General features: G+C 33.1%; 1 protein-coding gene across 1 annotated transcript; it reads right to left on the reverse strand.

Annotated features, from left to right (window-relative positions):
- Positions 1-662: 662 nt before the first annotated feature.
- Positions 663-1,880, reverse strand: LOC110690210. The gene is made up of 3 exons (XM_021867044.1): positions 1,777-1,880; positions 1,208-1,610; positions 663-1,081 (listed from the first exon to the last, which is right to left on the reverse strand). Exons 1-3 carry the CDS (start codon positions 1,848-1,850, stop codon positions 923-925), a joined length of 636 nt encoding a protein of 211 aa, XP_021722736.1. The 5' UTR covers positions 1,851-1,880; the 3' UTR covers positions 663-922.
- Between the last annotated feature and the right edge of the window lie 19,336 nt (positions 1,881-21,216).

Here is a 21,216-nt window from a genome sequence, read left to right on the forward strand (position 1 = left end):
TGGGGGGTTCGGTGGTCGTTGGGGATAAAAAAAATTATTAGGGTTTTTTTTTTTTACCAAATTTTTTTAAGTTTTTTTTTATTATTAATTTTTTGACGAATTATTTAGTGCCATGTGTCACTTAAATTAAAAAAAAAAAAAAGTTTACCCAATGTACAGGTTACCAGTCATGAGGGACCAATAGATGAAAATCCCCTATAAAGATGGCATTATTAAATAAAAATCTAAAGGTGGGATTATTAACAGCGAAGCGACTAAAGATGGGATTATTAGACTCAATTTTTCCTATAAAAAATTGTCACTAAATTTAGTTCTTGACATCGTTAGCTCTAATTTATTTGGATTTAAGCAAGAGTTTTTATATTGTATTACTTATCTTACTAATTGCCATATGTTACAACCTTCCCTTTTATCAAGTTTATGTTCAGAACTTTTTATGAAAATGTTCAAGATGACAAATTAATAGAGTAAGTTTGTTATGTTCAAATAAAAGTTGTGATTTATACAGAAATATTTGTAATCACTTTGCTCATTTTGTAGCATGTAATTAAATAAATGACTTAAACAGAGATTCATGTAAATTGGGAGAGTAGTACATGGAGGATATAAAAATGACATAAAATTCCAGTTAACAATTTTAGTATCTAATAAAATACCAAGTAAATTAAAACAGTTCTTGTATAAAAACAAAAAAAGTAAATTGAAACAGTTTATTCCATATATATATAGATTGTCTATTGGGTGACATATACATTACAACCATAAACAACCGTACATTATTAGGATACTAGATGCATAGTAGCATCATTACTTTTATTACACAATTAAAATGCACTTAATTAAAAAGCAAGGAATGTAAAGGATTGTAGTTCTTGATTAATTGCAGCAGCAATGCAGCTTACTAATTAAGCTAACATGGTAGCTAATAGAGAGTTGATATTGCTTGGAGACCAGTAATCTTAGCAGTGATCCTGCCTCCAAGAATAGGGTCAACATACTCGCAACTGCTTCCAGACGCATTCAACTTAACTTCAACTACGTTCCAGTCAACTGGGCCTGTAGGCCCGGCTTCACAATAAGCCTGAAATACATTTAATTGGAAAAAAAATAGGTTAGTACATCATTGACAACGTAAGTAACATCGTTATGAATTTATGATATATACTTATTATTAGATGTTCAAGTAGTAGCTAGTAGTATAATGTACCTTGCCAGCAGCGGAATCAAAAGCCGCAACCCACTTACGAGCAGTGGAGTCGGTACCAGAAGCGTAGCAATAGCCCCACTTGACACCTTGAGGAAGAGGGCCTTTCTCCCTAAAATAGTAAGTTGTGAATCTATTCATATCAGGGAAGCTAGTGAGCGTATATCCAGACCAAAAATGAACGTCGAGTTTTGTGAGCTTGCTATCGGTAAAGTTTGTGGTAGGGCTGGTCAATTCCACATCTCCAGCGAGTAGCTGAGCATTATTGGCCTCGGCCTGACCCTTGACCTCCAACTCCGTCACCAGCTTCTCATAGTGAGCTGCTGGATCCTGCAAATTCACAACGTTTGGTTCGATGCCTGCCATGTTTCTCTCTTGCTTATCGTACGTAGTACCGTCTTCTATCCTGCAAAACCGTACGTGCGTGAATTACTAACAACACTTAAAACAATAATCAAATATAAATCAAATACTTAGTAATAAAATAAATTGATGATATAATCTACTAGTATCTATCGATTAATAATAAAAAGTAACTTTGATTTAAGTGAAGGGAGTAGTATATAGCATACCCTTGAGTAATGCCTGCTATTAAGTTTGAGTAAAAGAGCTTGTTAATTGTAGTGCATTGAAAAAAGCTTCTCATTTCACCGTATTTATAGACTGCATGGCATGTGAGACTTAAGACTTAAGATGCCACATTTTCTTGAATCCATAAATATAATTATATAACAATACTAATTAATTAAGGTGCTAGCTTCTAACTTTGCTATACGTACCTCACCATGTGTTGGTGGATCCTTATGGCGTGCAATTCCATAATACAATATATATACTTTGGCTAACTTGGTAAAACTCTTACTTCAAACCCTTAACTAGTGACTAACGAGGCTGCTTTGGGCTGAAATTTCCTCACTTTAACTATTGGAAAATTGGTCTTTAGTATCGGAAATTAATCGATAGTAAAAGGGTTGTTTTCCGATACCAAAGGCCATTAGTATCGGAAATAATTTCTGACACTAAACCGATACTAATACCTCTGTGGCTAATGTGTTGGTATCGATTCTTCAAACCGATACTAAAAAAGGGTCCCTTTAGTATCAGAAATATCATTAATTAGTATCAGATAATTAGTAACCGAAATTCTGATACAACTATCATATCATATGGTATCAAAAATCTTCCATTATTATTTATGTATATGGTGTCGGAAATAATTGATACTAAAGAGTTAGATCCTTAGTATCAAATTGGTTTCCGATACTAAACAATCAATATAGTATCTGAAATTACTGTTACAGTAGTTTTTCCTAGCTTCTGAAAGTCCCTTTAGTATTGGAAATTTCCGATACTAAAGATAGACTTCAAAACAACAAAATTACTTAGTATTGGAACTTTCAAATACTAGACTCTTTAGTATCAATGTCTCTAATATTGCTATTTAACTAAAGAACCCTGTTCAACTAATTTATATATTATTCAAAATTAAAAACATAACTAAAATACTTTTACAAAAGAATTTTTTTTTTTTTTTCAATATTGTAGTTAATAGTACAAAATCTGATGTATGTATGCTTGTAATACAAAGTGCACTTTACATCTCTTAAAAAAATGGATTATACTGTACATTATCACCAGGCCACCTCTATTCAAAATATAAAGTTGTTGTCTCATTTCACCATATTTATAGACTGCATGTGAGGCTTAAGATGCCAATTTTTTCTTGAATCCATATATATAATTATACAATTCTTATGACAGTGCACTATAATCATACTCTCTTCATAATAAGCATAACAATTTGACAGGCACATGTGCCAACGCACAACTTTGATCATTAATGTTTGTAATTATGTATGTCGGTCTAATGAGATAAATGAATTGACTAATCCACAAAGTAAATATATGAATAGTGCAAAAGTTTGCGATTATTATGAAACGGGGGTACTACAATATTCTCATGTTTGCTCTACCCATATTTTTTTATTACTTTTCCTAATTTATGTTGAATCTTTTTTTATCATATGTGATTATGATATAACGTATGAAAAAAACAAGTGGGATCACGTTTCATTATATACCCTCACTGTATCAACTTCTATAACACTTCGCATATACTACCTTCATTCTAGAAATTTTTTTACGCTTTTAATATGTGTTCAACTAAACATTGACCAAATAACAACAGCGTACTTTTAAATATAATACACGTGGGATATTGCTTGATTTATAATTTTTAATTAAGTTGGAACTTCCTTAGTACGGCATGTGATTTATAAAAGTTGTCTCCGGTATTCGTGTTTCTAATTTCTAATGGTAAAGTAGGATAAATATGCATGCATGCTCTATATACAATATACGTAGTATATTTTTTTAGTATCATGCAGATTGTCTCCTTGATGGTCTCCATGTTCAATGGTTCATTTCTAAATTTGATTGAGGATAATAAGACAAGATAAGAAGCAAATCCTCCACGTACTTCTCCTTTTCTTTTCAATTTCATCATTATGTTACTAATTTGACTATGAGCATTATATACGGAGTATTACTCAATAAAACTTCAAATTATAGATTGAAATTTATTTTTACCGTTCATTTATTTTCTATTATGTTTTATGTTACCAATACTGAATTTAAATTTTAATAGATATAATAGAAATTTTGACTTTTAACATAATGGAAGATAAGACATAATTTATTTTTTAACACTGTTAAAAAAATTATTTTAACACCACAAAAAGTTAAAAAAAAAATAAATAAAAAAAAATAAATAAATAAAATTGGATTTTACCACCACTTAATAAATTCCGTCACAAAATCCGTTAATGGGGTTCATCCCTTCCATTTTCCCCCTTCTTCTCCACAAATTCTTCAACCTCCATTAACACCACCTTTCAACCTCTATTATCACTTTTCTTTCTACCTTCATCCATCCATTCAATCACCTATTTAAATTTCATCCTCTTTTCAACCTTAAATTTTTTTTTTTTAAAAAAACACCAAATTTCTCTCTCCTTTGTTTTGCTCCTCAACTATAATAATGGGGTTTCTTTAAGAATTAAGAAGTATTAATGAGCGGCACTTTAATTATCTTTTTTTTTTTTTGAAGACAACTTTAATTATCTTATAGTATGTTTAAATTGGTTCAAATGCTTAACACAAAAAAACCACCAATTTAATTTGAAAATGAACCCTAACTTTTATATTTTTAGCGATGTGGGTTTTTACTAGTGGTTCGGCGCGAGGCGATGCGATGGTGGTGGTTTTGGCAAGCATAGCGAGGCGATGGTAGTGGCTTTAGTTGGCGAGCACAACTGCACTGGTGGCGGCTTGTGTGCGTGAGGTGTGATGGAATGTAGTGAAGGTTTAGATTTTGGTGGGTTTATATTTATTTTAGTGGGGTAAAAGTTAACAAGGACTTTGATGACGAAAGCTGTTAACAGGTGTTAAAATCCCATTTTATTTTTTTCCTGTGGTGTTATTAGATAAAAGTTTTTTTTTTTTTTTTTTTTTTTTATATATATATATATTTTTTAATACTGTTAAAAAAAAAAAAAAAAAACAAATTTTGTCTTTTTTATATATGTTGGATTGATTCAATGTAGTTCCTATAGTGTAGGATTGGAACATGTTATTTGTCAGTAGTCTTTTAGTTAGGAATCCTAGAATCCATTTTCAAAGTATTAGCATAGTCGTATGTTTTGTGGGCCATGATCTATCCCACTTTTATTTCCTTTATTTTAGCTTGATGAGTTAGTTTGTTTGTTGCCTAGGCTTCTTTCATATTTAATATAATGAAATATTTTTTTCTTTAAAAAATTAACATTATCACCAGGCCACCTCTATTCAAAATATAAAGTTGTTGTCTCAATTCATACTAGCATCAACAATCTTCAAGCTTGGGCATTCCAGAACATTATAAATTGAAGTTTAATCTGCTCACAGATAAAAGAAAAGGAATTACATGTAAGAGCCCCCAATAACATAATTAACATCTTAAGCTTACATCATGCAATGAAAGTATACAGTAATATCCTATCTTTAAATAACTAGGCTCAGATTAAGGCAGTCACTAATCAAGGTCCAAAGGTGAACCAAATGAATCTACTAATTTAACTAAATTGTTCACATACACGTTTTCTTTATTTTATAATTCATAAGCTGCAAAGTTAATGTATACTTTCCTAGGCCCCTACTCCATACTCTTAAAACATCTACCTATATTTAAAAAGAAGTGTTCAAGCTAAGTTTATTTAGTGGTGTCAATTCGGATCACTAAGTCCGATTCGATTGGTTTAATTTGGGTTTGAGTCATGTTGAATATTATATAAGTATAGATATCTCATATATTATCTTCTTGATGCTCTCCTAAAGCTAAAGGTCAAACATGTAAGTAAGCTAAAGGTCAAGATTGAAATAAATAATTAAAAATACCTCATTTTGAGTGTTAATAGAAATACCTCGTTTGCGTTACGCGCACAAAACAAGACATTTTCGATACATTTTTATTAGTCTTGACCTCAAATCGGTCCCTAATTGACCAAATTGACCCCACAAATTTTTAAACCTTTATAGATCAAGTTTTACGAAAATTGATATTTTTTTGAAAATGGAACTTATTGCTTTTCGATTCATAATAGAAACTGCTAAGTGGTGGCGAAATCTATTTTTTTGTTTTTGTTTTTGTAGATGATTATAGAATAAGTGAAAAAACGGGTGGTTAAATCTAAAGAAGTTAAATTTAGAGTTAAAAAAAAAGTTAAATCTAAATATAGTGTTTTGAGGGGGTTGTAAGTAAAATACTAGTACAAGTTATGAAGTTATCCTTGAAATTATGCATTAACATATTCCCTCTATCTCTTATTTTTTACCCTATTTGATTTTTCACGGTCTCCAAGATGCGTCTTTAAACGTATGTTTCTCCGTTTTTATACGCTTAAAAATTATAAAAATTTAATATTAATTAATAAACTATATAATGATATGATTCTAACAAGATCCTACATGAAATATTATCACTTATAGATTAATGAGAATTCATGGTCAATGTTTTAAAAGTTTGACCCATATTTTTACAACGGGGCAAAAATTAAGGGGTGAAGGGAGTAATAATCTAAAAAATGATTGAAGTACTTATGTTAGTTCAATGCCACGTGAAATGCTAGGTTTTAAAATTAATAACTTGGTACTTGGACCAGTTTGCTTGCTAAGTACGCCTTGTGATTTATGAAAGTTATCTTTTAGTTTACGGAGTCATCATTAACTCATCATATCTCGTTATAATACAATGCTCTCCTCTTCAAGATTTTAATTTATATAATAATAAATGAGGATAATGCATGCTCCACATTTTATTATCTTCCAAATAAACTCCTTGATGGTCTCCTTGATCCTATCCATACATGTTCAATGATTCCTAAAGTAAAAGGTCAAACACGTTTATTTATGGAAGATGAGAATAAAGTAAATCCTCTACTCCAACAATATTATGAAACTATATATTAAGACGATTTCAACTGATAGAGTATAAAACATATTATGGGCATTAACCATTAGTTTAAACTTTTAGTTGAGTTGGTCCTCTAACATAGTATCAAGAGCCAGCTTGACACAAAGATCACGGGTTCGAATTCATCCACCCCTCCTTTCAAACTGGAATAATAAGCGCAAGGTATGAGATGGACCCATCCTGCATCCACACTTTAAGTCCAACATGTTCTCGTGTGAGGGGACGTGATACAGTATAAAACATATTCTTGGGGCTCAACCATCAACTTAATCTGAGTTGGTCCTTCAACACCAACAAGTATCTATATAACTACCACGAAATAATACCAATCCTTTCATTGCTTAAACAACTAACACCCAGGCCATCCTCTTTTTTATATTTAAAATTTGATGAACTGATCGAGTGAGTATGTAATTTTGTCATTATTTTGCATACGAGATACTGAGTATTTAATACAAGAAAATAGAGAGAAATTGTGGAACTATATTATTATTTCATTTACGTAAAATTTATAAACCACTCGTAAGATTTGGAGCCACGTGAAATAGATTTTCATATCAAAACTCCCTGATTTTTTGGGCCAATTTGCTTGTAACGGAGTACTTGTTACAATTTCATGTACTTAATTAATAAAACACTATGATCCCTTCTTGGGTTTGTAATAAAATACTGTATATGATCCAGCTCGTGCTTTTAATCCCATTGATCTAATATTAATATCCATTCATACTACGTTAAGCTAGTGTGTGAATAAATTGCATTTCGGTGTTTGACTTTCAAGAATCATGAAATTTGATCTTATGTACGCAGTATATGGTACAATTCTCAAATATTGCGTATTTGTTATTGCAAGAGTGCAAAGCTAATAATAGTATAATGTTATAAAATTAACGAGGATCGATTGGTTTAGGTAATGTATTTGATATTTGCTAAAATATAGAAATATAAATCTGAAAAATAAACTAAAAATTGAACACACATATTTTGTATACATGGTTCGATCTACATGACCTACGTCAATAGAGAAAGGGAAATTATTTTCTTAAGCATTTATGCAATGAAGGATGGTATAGATAAATGAATATACAACGTTCTATCTCCATCTTACAAAATCACTCAAGTGATGTTACATCTTGGCTCGAATTGACTAGGTTTAAAAACTATTTTGTTGTCTACTGAATGGTTTCTTATATAACATCCATAAGGAAATCCTAATAAACCCTAGATTACCCCCATGTATAGTTTTAATAGCCGTCATATGGAAAAACGAAAAAAAAAACAAAATTATTTTAGGAAAATATTCAATAAAAAATACACTATGTTCGACCGAATTAAAATAAACTGCCTTCACTCGATCAGGGACGGGCGTGCCCTTTCCAAAAAACCGAGGTAGAAGCTCACAAAAGAGCTCTCCCCGATGCAGCATTGCACGGGTGTGCTACTCTTGCACTTGTCATGGCACAAACATATCACTCTGGGACATGGGCGTGCCTCTGATCTCTAAATGAGTAGGCAGATATTTCAGTATACGAACTTTCTGATGAGGCATGGACATGCATGCGCACATGCCTCTCAAAGGCATGGGCGTGTCTTGTAAACACCAAAATGTGCTAAAACTTGTGCGTGTGATTGTTCCATTACTAGTCATATATAACAAGTAATGTAAAAAATTGACAAGCAATTGGTTATTCAATCTATTACATTAAATGGCCAGGAAAAAATTGAGATCTAGCTACTAATAGTAGGTCCCAACGCGTCATTGTGAATCTATCACAATACCCAAATAAGCAAACAATTTTCTGACCATAAACTAGAAAACTTGTAATGTGAGAATCACTATTACAAGTTTTCCAGTTGTATGACATTACTATTGAAAAAAGCTTCTCATTTCACCGTATTTATAGACTGCATGTGAGGCTTAAGATGCCAATTTTTTCTTGAATCCATATATATAATTATACAATTCTTATGACGTGCACTATAATCATACTCTCTTCATAATAAGCATAACAATTTGACAGGCACATGTGCCAACGCACAACTTTGATTATTAATATTTGTAATTATATATGTCGGTCTTATGAGATAAATGAATTGACTAATCCACAAAGTAAATATATAAATAGTGCAAAAGTTTGCGATTATTATGAAACGAGGATAATACAATTTATGTTTGCTCTACCCATATTTTTGTTTATTACTTTTACCTAATTTATGTTGAATCTTTTTTTATCATATGTGATTATGATAGAACACATGAAAAAACAAGTGGGATCACATTTCATTATATACACTGTATCAACTTCTATAACACTTCATATATACTACCTTCATTCTAGAAAATTTTTTACGCTTCTAATATGTGTTCAACTTAACATTGACCAAATAATAATAGCGTACTTTAAAATATAATACACGTGGGATATTGTTATATTTGTCTTGATTTATAATTTTTTAAATATTAATTTTTTAATTTTGTCACATATAAAATTGGATATATTATGGTTGTATATTGCATTGAAGTCTGTGCAAGTAGTGTAAAGAATTTTCGTAAATGGAGACGGATAGATAATAGGCTAATATTTATCTTGTTAATATTCTGTAATGATATACTTTGTGTAATTTAATGCAAATAAAGCATATTAAAAATTAAAGATAAGTAACGAGGTTGTATTAGTAATTTGTAATTTCATACATCGAGAGTCCTAACATGATAATTATTAAAAAAGAAAAAATAAAACTAATTAATAGTACATCAGTACATATACAGGTTCGATGCCACGTGAAATGCAAGGTTATTTTAATTAAGTTGGAACTTCCTTAGTACGGCAATGTGATTTATAAAAGTTGTCTTCGATATTCGTGTTTCTAATTTCTAATGGTAAAGTAGGATACATATGCATGCATGCTCTATATACAATATACGTAGTATATTTTTTTGGTATCATGCAGATTGTCTCCTTGATGCTCTCCATGTTCAATGGTTCATTTCTAAATTTGATTGAGGATAAGAATACAAGATAAGAAGCAAATCCTCCACGTACTTCTCCTATTCTTTTTAATTTCATCATTATTTTACTAATTTGACTATGAGCATTATATACGGAATATTACTCAATAGAACTTCAAATTATAGATTGAAATTTATTTTTACCGTTCATTTATTTTACTATTATGTTTTATGTTACCAATATTGAATTTAAATTTTACTAGATATAATAGAAATTTTGGCTTTTAACACAATAGAAGAAAAGACATAATTTGTTTTTTAACACTGTTAAAAAAAATTATTTTAACACCACAAAAAGTAATTAAAAAAAAAAGGATTTTACCACCACTTAATAAATTCCGTCATGAAATCTGTTAATGGGGTTCATCCCTTCCATTTTCCCCCCTCTTCTCCACAAATTCTTCAACCTCCATTAACACCAACCTTTCAACCTCTATTATCACCTTTCTTTCTACCTTCATTACCATCCATTCAATCACCTATTTAAATTTCATCCTCTTTTCAACCTTAAATTTTTTTTTAAAAAAACACCAAATATCTCTCTCCTTTGTTTTGCTCCTCAACTATAATAATGGGGTTTCTTTAAGAATTAAGAAATATTAATGAGCGGCACTTTAATTATCTTTTTTTTTTTGGAAGACAACTTTAATTATCTTATAGTATGTTTAAATTGGTTCAAATGCTTAACATAAAAAAAACCACCAATTTAATTTGAACATGAACCCTAACTTTTTAATTTTTTAGCGATGTGGGTTTTTACTAGTGGTTCGGCGCGAGGCGATGCGATGGTGGTGGTTTTGGCAAGCATAGCGAGGCGATGGTAGTGGCTTTAGTTGGCGAGCACAACTGCACTGGTGGCGGCTTGTGTGCGTGAGGTGTGATGGAATGTAGTGAAGGTTTAGATTTTGGTGGGTTTATATTTTAGTGGGGTAAAAGTTAATAAGGACTTTGATGACGAAAGCTGTTAACAGGTGTTAAAATCCCTTTTTTTTTTTTTTTTTCATGTGGTGTTATTAAATAAAAGTTTTATTATTTTTTTTTTAATACTATTAAAAAAACAAATTTTGTCTTTTTTATATATGTTGGATTGATTCAAAGTACTCCCTCCGTCCCTTATATTTTGCCCCAATTGTCATTTATAGTAGTCCCTTAATTTTTGCCCCATTCTATTTTGGGCCTTATTTCCTTTTACTTACTGACTTCCTAAACTAATTTAGGCCCATTACTAACCCACTACTTACCCTAAAGCTTCAGCCGTTTTGTTCCCCTAAATCCCTAATCTCCTCTTACCCTCTCTCTCTCTCCTAAAATGGTACTGCTCTCTGTCTTCCATCACCTTCTTCCTTCTTCCTCCGTTACAACCGAGGCTCCTTCTCCTCCATGGTAGGCGTGTTTTTCCTTCTCTGAAAATCCCTTCCAAACACAAATCCTCCTCTTCCATTTCCTTCTACTCTGTTTTTCGTTTTTTTTAAATTTGTCGAATCGCTGAAATCCTACATATACTAAGCCGGAATAGTGAGATCCGGATTGCAACATCTTTGCTTCGTTTTTCTGTTTCATTGTTAGAAAAGCTTTAATTTTTTTGGTTTTTGACTAAATTTCTACCCAAAATTCGTAAAGTGGTGGAGTTTCATTTCCAGATCTAGTGTATTTAGGTATGAATTCGGAGTTAAATGAGGAGGATTATGAGTTCTTGAAGCATAGTCTATTTTTAAACCAAACCCCTACCTTAAACAACTCCGATGATGACGAAGAGGAGTTTATCCCCAACACCCCTGCAGCAACCGTCACTACCTCGCCACCTCCAGGCATGATTCAGGTGCCGGAGACACCAATATGCATGCAATCTTGCCGACCACCCAGCTTTACCAAAGGGGGTAGCAATTCAATCCCTTCTAAAAGGCTGGGAGTGGTCAGATCTAGGGGTTCAAAAAGGTGTATTGACTTTGGTACGTGTGATGTAGAGGTCGACGGTGAAGTTTTTGAGTCCCAAGGGCCGGAAAATAACATCTCAGGCCAAAAACCAGAAAATGGAGGTGAAATGCTTCGACTTCTTTGTCCTCTTTATTTCAGTGCTCCGAAAAAACCCATTTAACATGTTAAATACCCTAAGGTGTTAAAAATGGAGTATTTGTGATTGATTAGTCTAACTATGTTAGTTTTTGTGAATTGGAGTATTTGTGATTGTCATTCCAAGTCTCTGAATAGCCTAAGTCGTCCTTATAAATGTTTTGGCTATTGGCTTAATTACGATGTTGGAGTATATTTGTATTTGTGATTTGGAGTACGTTTGAATTCGAACTGTGATTGTCTACATTTGTTAGTTTTTGTGAATTGGAGTACTTGTGTTTGATAGTCCAAATCTGTGATTTCGCCTTACTTTCGATTAATATGTTGGGTATGAATGAATTGTGATGGTGGAGCATTTTTGTATTTGGGACTTTGATTAAATTTTAAATTCAACTATGATCTCTGAATTTGTTAGTATTTGTGAATAAAAATGTTTGTGATTGTAAGTCAAAATCTCTGAATTAGCCATAGTTGTGATACATGTTTTGGCTATTGGCTTAATTACGATGGTGGAGTATATTTGTATTTGTGATTTGGAGTACCTTTTAATTCGAAGTCTGATTGTCTAAATCTGTTTGTTTTTGTGAATTGGAGTTCTTCTGTTTGATAGTCCAAATCTGTGAATTCGCCTTACTTTCGATTAATATGTTGGGTATTGACTTAATTAGGATGCTGGAGTATTTTTGTATTTGTGAATTTGAGTAATTTTTACTTCGAACTCTGATGTCTAAATCTGCTAGTATTTGTGAATTGGAATGTGTGTGATTGTAAGTCCAAATCTCTGAATTAGCCATACTTGTGATATATGTTTTGTGGACACATACATTAAAGTAATAAGTAAAGTTGATATAATTCATAACTTGGTTCATTTATAATTACAGACTGAATTGCATGATTGCAACCTTCTAAACATCACAAAAGTACATTTAATCCCTATAGGCATTACACAAAATGGGGCAACATACTAAAAACGATCATAACCAACATTTGACTACTCTGCCAAGTTACTAGAAATCTGTACATTTAAAAATTCTTGTGATAATTTCATAATTTGCGTTGTTTATCTTTTGAAATAACATGCCACTACCTGAGTTGCCTGAGTTGTATCACCTCCTGGAAATGCGCATGTCTTGCATCAATCCTCCCAATTCATGAACTTGCATAAACGTGTCTTGCCCGATTGAGATATTTGTTTCCGTTGGAATCTCCTCTGTTTCCGCCTCTGCCCTTTCTTCTGGTTCCTGAACAGTGTTTGTCAATCCATGTAATTCTATGTGTTGTTGTAGCAAAGAAGTCATACTTTCTTTTAACAACTGAATTGGGACTTCTATGTATGTTGGCAAATTTCCTGCTCTTTCCATCCTTTCCTTTGCATGATGTGGTTGTATATAATTATTTGAACCTTGCACCATCATTATTTCAAGCATGCAATATTGTAGGCTAAGAAACACATGATTAATTCTACGAGGCTCAAAAATTTCATAAGCATACTTGACAGCACTTACTAGCTCGTCCACATTTCTAGGGGCTTGTTGGTGTTAGATTGCTTGAATTGCATTAAAGAACCCTAAGTCGAGAACATTTAAGTCATGACTGTTTGGTGGTTGTGCTATAAGATGAATGTTGAAACCATCTGTGTTTGCTGCGTTTCTGAATTCAATATCATGTAGTTGCAAATGTGGTGTAGCATTATCTTGTTGAACCCAAATGGTTCCACATGCGTCAATTGGCCAATTTGCCTTGATTGAGGGAAGCAATTGCTCAATAAATAACTTCCTTATCATTTATTGTGTAACATTCTTGATTGGTTTTGTTTCCAAAGTGCCAGCCACTCTATGTATGCTAGATCGCTTTGCTGGAATAACTTCTGTCAATGGGAAACATCCTAACTTCCCATCAAACAGACATTCACCATCCGGTCCTTGAACTGCTCTGGACAATGCAAACTCAAACATTACTTTCGTATCGTACCTTTTAGACTTACAATTTCGGTAAGGATGTACTTCATTTGGTGCCAAATAAAATGTTTGTGAGTTTTTTGTCATAAAAAATCATTTCTCATCAATGTGTACCACGTTATACATATCTCCGAATCGGGGGATGGTATTAATTGTGCTTGGGATTACTTGTTGCATGCACCATCGTAGCCTTTGTATCTTATTCACAACTGTGAGTGTTGGTTTGATTGCATTACTATGCCTTAAGATCTTGCCTTTCTTTACAAACCTCCCAACTGTTGACTTGTTTATTTTCATTGCTAATGCCACTGACCGAATGTTCCCCTTTTTTCAAGGGACTGCCATCAATTGTTCAACATTGAGTTGAATTGGTTTTCTGCCAGCCTTTCCTTTTTGATTTTTGCTGGTTTTGATGGTTTGTTTCAAACGCACACTAAGCTTCACATGCTTCTATATCCTTTGCAAAGTCCACCTACTAACACTATGATAGTGGGAAAGTTTATTAATTGTACCTGGAGGTAGCTTGAGGTTTGTTGCTGCATGTAGTAGGCTCTCTATGCACACCTTCCTTTCCACATCTGTCATGTCTTTCCTGCGTTCGTTTTGTTCAGTTGTTGCCTGAGCTGTTGCCAGGGTTGCTGCCTGAGTTGTTGCATGAGTTGTTGCTTGAGATGTTGCCAGGGTTGCTGTCTGAGATGTTGCCTAGGTTGCTGCCTGAGCTGTTGCCTGGGTTGCTACCTGAGCTGTTGCCTGAGATGATGCCTGAGTTGTTTGAACAGATGATGGCTGAGTTGTTGCCTGACAGGATGCCTGAGTTGTTTCACCTGAGTTGTTGCCAATGAAGCTAAGAAAATCAATTGTTTCCATTTCGGAATTTGGCATCGGTGAAAAGAGTCCCTTAATTACTCGATGATGGTAAAACTTAGAGTAATTCCCCCCACCGTACCCCTCCCCTATTTATTATTCTGACTGTTTTTAAATTTACAAATTTAATGCCCTGTGTAGATTTTGTTTTTTCAGGTGATGAAAAGTTAAAGGAGGAAGATGAAATTACTTGGCTTCTGCTATTTATAATGCCCCTTTTTTTGTTTATGGGGGGGAAATTTTCCCTCCAAAATTTTGTTCATTTACTGTAACATTTTCTAGAAAGTACTTTTGTACATTAAATAATTCTGAGTGAGATTTTCTTTTACTCTCATTATGTAATGTTCAGTTAATTCAGTATTGTCTACAGTCAACAATTGTGATCCGGATTATTAACAAGCCCACTTGCACATTATCTATCTTAAACTTGCTAATTTATTTGACAAAATGCATTAGGGACCACAAAAAAACCCACTACCTAACATTTCTTAATAAAGTAGAAATTGGGGAAGGGGCAATATATTGGGGACGGAGGGAGTAGTTCCTATAGTGTAGGATTGGAACATGTTATTTGTTAGTGGTCTTTTAGTTAGGAATTCTAGAATTCATTTTCAAAGTATTAGCATAGCAGTATGTTTGTGGGCCATGATCTATCCCATTTTTATTTCCTTTATTTTAGCTTGATGAGTTATTTTGTTTTGTTGCCTATATAAAGGCTTCTTTCATAATTAATATAATGAATTATCTTTTCTTCTATAAAGTTAACATGGTATCAGAGCTGAGCGTCAGGTTAGATTCGAAAAAGGCAGAAAAATAGAAGGGAAAGAATAAGATGAATGAGAAAAATTAAAGAACATTTAATAAATTATTGCTTTGCTACGTAAAATAAAATGCATCTAACCCTTTAAATAAGCTAAGGATAAAACTATCACTCCTAAACAATAAGGAAACCACTACTCTACTAAAGCTTAATCCACTATGGCTAAACTGATCAAAACAAACTCCACATAATTAGCCACTATCTTTATTTCCCCCTTGATTCAAAGTCTCATACACTTGACAAAACTTTGCTACTAACTTCAACATTCCATATTGCCATGGACTTCAAATTGAACTTGACGTACTTTGATCTCAACTGAACACTTAACCGCACACCCGACTTTAGAAAACCCTTCTAACTTCTTCTTCGAACTTCATAACATCTTGCTAGACGTTTAACTTGTGATGCACATCTCATCACCTACACAATTTTGGTGATGCACATCATCATCAACATACTATTGTCGGAGCACCTCTCCTCGCACAACCAAACCTGACAAATTTTTTTTTTTTTTTATTTTTTTTTATGCATTTCTCCTCAATAACTCGATCTTGTCGATGAACATACAACATCACCGACTTACATTCAACGGAGCACATACATCACTTTATCAACTCTCTTTAATTTGACAATGTCCTCCAATTGACCATGTCAACTTGTACCAAAAAAAAAATATTAGAACTCCGTATTATCTTGGAAATCGTCTCTGCATTGACTACGACTTCCACTCTATCAGATTGCTATTTATCTGACATCCAAACTCGTAAAGATTACTCGATCTTTACCTGAAGTAGTTTTATCGTCCTTAGCTTATTTAAAGGGTTGGATGTGTTTCATTTTACGTAGCAAAGAAATAATATATTAAACGTTCTTTAGTTTTATCGTCCCTGCCAACATCCTCTTTCCCCGGTGTCCGGACCTTCGGCGACCCCCTGTCAGCACCCCAGCCCCCCTACGTCGGCGACACCAACCCTAACATCCCTACCCCAACTCCTACCCACCACGTAAATCAAAGAAACCCCCACCAAAACCTCCAACCGTCTCTAGGGTTTTCGAGGGTTGGGAAAGGGGCGTTTGGGGGTTTCGAGGGTGAGGGAGGGAGTTTCGTGGGTTTTTTGTGGGAAGGGAGGGGGATTTTGTTGGTGGTTCGAGGGGAGGGGAATGGGGTTTCGGTGATAGTGGTTCGAGGAAGGGGAGGGCGACGGCGACAGCAGGTAGGAATGGCCGATGGGCCGGCAAGGTAGCTGGGTTGTTGCCGCCGGGGGCTTTGGGAGGGCAGCTGTTGGTGGGGGAAGCAGAGGTGGTGGTGAGGGAGGGAGGGGTGTTTTTGTTTTAACTATTTTAATAATTTAATTGTTAATTAACTATAATTAAAGCTTGAATTAGGATTTAATAAATTTCATAAATGAATTTATCAATAAAAATGAAAAACGTTAACCGGTTATTTAGGTTATAGGTAAAATATCTCGTTTAAAGCGGATACTCCCCAAAGTTTGCATTATTCAGAAATAATCAAAAGATAATTGACTTGTTTTTGGCCGACTGCTCAAAATTTGTACTATTTTCTGACAATTTTTCCTAGTTTATTTTGCTCATTCATCTTATTCTTTCCCTTCTCTCATCTCCATTTATTTATAATTTCAACATTTTATGAAAGTCAAATATTTCATAAATAAATGATTTTATTTCCTACAAAAATATACAAAGTATAATTGATTTTCACATAAAAGAAATTGTTTTTTTTTGTTGATTTGAACTTTAAAAATGTTATAGATCATAATATGCGGAAAAAAAAAAAAACTGTCAAAATATCTTATCTGGACGATGATTTGTCAGGATGAGGTGGTGGGTAAAGAAACTAAAAATATGAAAAGAGGCAATATCACACATTAGGAAATTAGAGATTTCTAAACATTAATAAAAAAAAATTTAAAATTAGCAAAAATAAATATGCAAACAGTGCTTTTTGGGTGTGACCGGTTTACTCCGTGCGGCAAACTAAAACACATCAAAATACTGACCGGGTAATTCTTGACCGACAGACCGAGTAAACCCTGACCGAGTAATCCCTGATCGACCAAGTAACTTTTGATCGAGTAACCCCGGCCCGGCCACACAACCCCGACCGAGTAACCCCTGACCGACCGAATAACCCTAACCCTAATCGAGTAACCCTTGACCATGTAACCCCGGCCGCACCATATGGCCAACCATATATTATATCCTACTACTAATTTTTTTTTAATATAAAAGAAGTAAAAATAAAAAAATTTCTAGTTTATGGTCAGAAAATTGTTTGCTTATTTGGGTATTGTGATAGATTCACAATGACGCGTTGGGACCTACTATTAGTAGCTAGATCTCAATTTTTTCCTGGCCATTTAATGTAATAGATTGAATAACCAATTGCTTGTCAATTTTTTACATTACTTGTTATATATGACTAGTTATGGAACAATCACACGCACAAGTTTTAGCACATTTTGGGTGTTTACAAGACACGCCCATGCCTTTGAGAGGCATGTGCGCATGCATGTCCATGCCTCATCAGAAAGTTCGTATACTGAAATATCTGCCTACTCATTTAGAGATCAGAGGCACGCCCATGTCCAGAGTGATATGTTTGTGCCATGACAAGTGCAAGAGTAGCACACCCGTGCAATGCTGCATCGGGGAGAACTCTTTTTGTGAGCTTCTACCTCGGTTTTTTGGAAAGGGCACGCCCGTCCCTGATCGAGTGAAGGCAGTTTATTTTAATTCGGTCGAACATAGTGTATTTTTTATTGAATATTTTCCTAAAATAATTTGTTTTTTTTTTTTTCCATATGAAGGCTATTAAAACTATACATTGGGGTAATCTAGGGTTTATTAGGATTTCCTTATGGATGTTATATAAGAAACCATTCAGTAGACAACAAAAATAGTTTTTAAACCTAGTCAATTCGAGCCAAGATGTAACATCACTTGAGTGATTTTGTAAGATGGAGATAGAACGTTGTATATTCATTTATCTATACCATCCTTCATTGCATAAATGCTTAAGAAACTAATTTCCCTTTCTCTATTGACGTAGGTCATGTAGATCGAACCTTGTATACAAAATATGTGTGTTCAATTTTTAGTTTATTTTTCAGATTTATATTTCTATATTTAAGCAAATATCAAATACATTACCTAAACCAATCGATCCTCGTTAATTTATAACATTATACTATTATTAGTTTTTGCACTCTTGCAATAACAAATACGCAGTATTTGAGAATTGTACCATATACTGCGTACATAAGATCAAATTTCAGGATTCTTGAAAGTCAAACACCGAAAAATGCAATTTATTCACACACTAGCTTAACGTAGTATGAATGGATATTAATATTAGATCAATGGGATTAAAAGCACGAGCTGGATCATATACAGTATTTTATTACAAACCCAAGAAGGGATCATAGTGTTTTATTAATTAAGTACATGAAATTGTAACAAGTACTCCGTTACAAGCAAATTGGCCCAAAAAATCAGGGAGTTTTGATATGAAAATCTATTTCACGTGGCTCCAAATCTTACGAGTGGTTTATAAATTTTACGTAAATGAAATAATAATATAGTTCCACAATTTCTCTCTATTTTTTTGTATTAAATACTCAGTATCTCGTATGCAAAATAATGACAAAATTACATACTCACTCGATCAGTTCATCAAATTTTAAATATAAAAAGAGGATGGCCTGGGTGTTAGTTGTTTAAGCAATGAAAGGATTGGTATTATTTCGTGGTAGTTATATAGATATTTGTTGGTGTTGAAGGACCAACTCAGATTAAGTTGATGGTTGAGCCCCAAGAATATGTTTTATACTGTATCACGTCCCCTCACACGAGAACATGTTGGACTTAAAGTGTGGATGCAGGATGGGTCCATCTCATACCCTGCGCTTATTATTCTAGTTTGAAAGGAGGGGTGGATGAATTCGAACCCGTGATCTTTGTGTCAAGCTGGCTCTTGATACTATGTTAGAGGACCAACTCAACTAAACGTTTAAACTAATGGTTAATGCCCATAATATGTTTTATACTCTATCAGTTGAAATCGTCTTAATATATAGTTTCATAATATTGTTGGAGTAGAGGATTTACTTTATTCTCATCTTCCATAAATCAACGTGTTTGACCTTTTACTTTAGGAATCATTGAACATGTATGGATAGGATCAAGGAGACCATCAAGGAGTTTATTTGGAAGATAATAAAATGTGGAGCATGCATTATCCTCATTTATTATTATATAAATTAAAATCTCGAAGAGGAGAGCATTGTATTATAACGAGATATGATGAGTTAATGATGACTCCGTAAACTAAAAGATAACTTTCATAAATCACAAGGCGTACTTAGCAAGCAAACTGGTCCAAGTACCAAGTTATTAATTTTAAAACCTAGCATTTCACGTGGCATTGAACTAACATAAGTACTTCAATCATTTTTTAGATTATTACTCCCTTCACCCCTTAATTTTTGCCCCGTTGTAAAAATATGGGTCAAACTTTTAAAACATTGACCATGAATTCTCATTAATCTATAAGTGATAATATTTCATGTAGGATCTTGTTAGAATCATATCATTATATAGTTTATTAATTAATATTAAATTTTTTATAATTTTTAAGCGTATAAAAACGGAGAAACATACGTTTTAAGACGCATCTTGGAGACCGTGAAAAATCAAATAGGGTAAAAAATAAGAGATATAGGGAATATGTTAATGCATAATTTCAAGGATAACTTCATAACTTGTACTAGTATTTTACTTACAACCCCCTCAAAACACTATATTTAGATTTAACTTTTTTTTTTTAACTCTAAATTTAACTTCTTTAGATTTAACCACCCGTTTTTTCACTTATTCTATAATCATCTACAAAAACAAAAACAAAAAAATAGATTTCGCCACCACTTAGCAGTTTCTATTATGAATCGAAAAGCAATAAGTTCCATTTTCAAAAAAATATCGATTTTCGTAAAACTTGATCTATAAAGGTTTAAAAATTTGTGGGGTCAATTTGGTCAATTAGGGACCGATTTGAGGTCAAGACTAATAAAAATGTATCGAAAATGTCTTGTTTTGTGCGCGTAACGCAAACGAGGTATTTCTATTAACACTCAAAATGAGGTATTTTTAATTATTTATTTCAATCTTGACCTTTAGCTTACTTACATGTTTGACCTTTAGCTTTAGGAGAGCATCAAGAAGATAATATATGAGATATCTATACTTATATAATATTCAACATGACTCAAACCCAAATTAAACCAATCGAATCGGACTTAGTGATCCGAATTGACACCACTAAATAAACTTAGCTTGAACACTTCTTTTTAAATATAGGTAGATGTTTTAAGAGTATGGAGTAGGGGCCTAGGAAAGTATACATTAACTTTGCAGCTTATGAATTATAAAATAAAGAAAACGTGTATGTGAACAATTTAGTTAAATTAGTAGATTCATTTGGTTCACCTTTGGACCTTGATTAGTGACTGCCTTAATCTGAGCCTAGTTATTTAAAGATAGGATATTACTGTATACTTTCATTGCATGATGTAAGCTTAAGATGTTAATTATGTTATTGGGGGCTCTTACATGTAATTCCTTTTCTTTTATCTGTGAGCAGATTAAACTTCAATTTATAATGTTCTGGAATGCCCAAGCTTGAAGATTGTTGATGCTAGTATGAATTGAGACAACAACTTTATATTTTGAATAGAGGTGGCCTGGTGATAATGTTAATTT

This window comes from Chenopodium quinoa, unplaced genomic scaffold, assembly GCF_001683475.1.
Source record: "Chenopodium quinoa cultivar QQ74 unplaced genomic scaffold, ASM168347v1, whole genome shotgun sequence".
Taxonomy (NCBI): domain Eukaryota; kingdom Viridiplantae; phylum Streptophyta; class Magnoliopsida; order Caryophyllales; family Amaranthaceae; genus Chenopodium; species Chenopodium quinoa.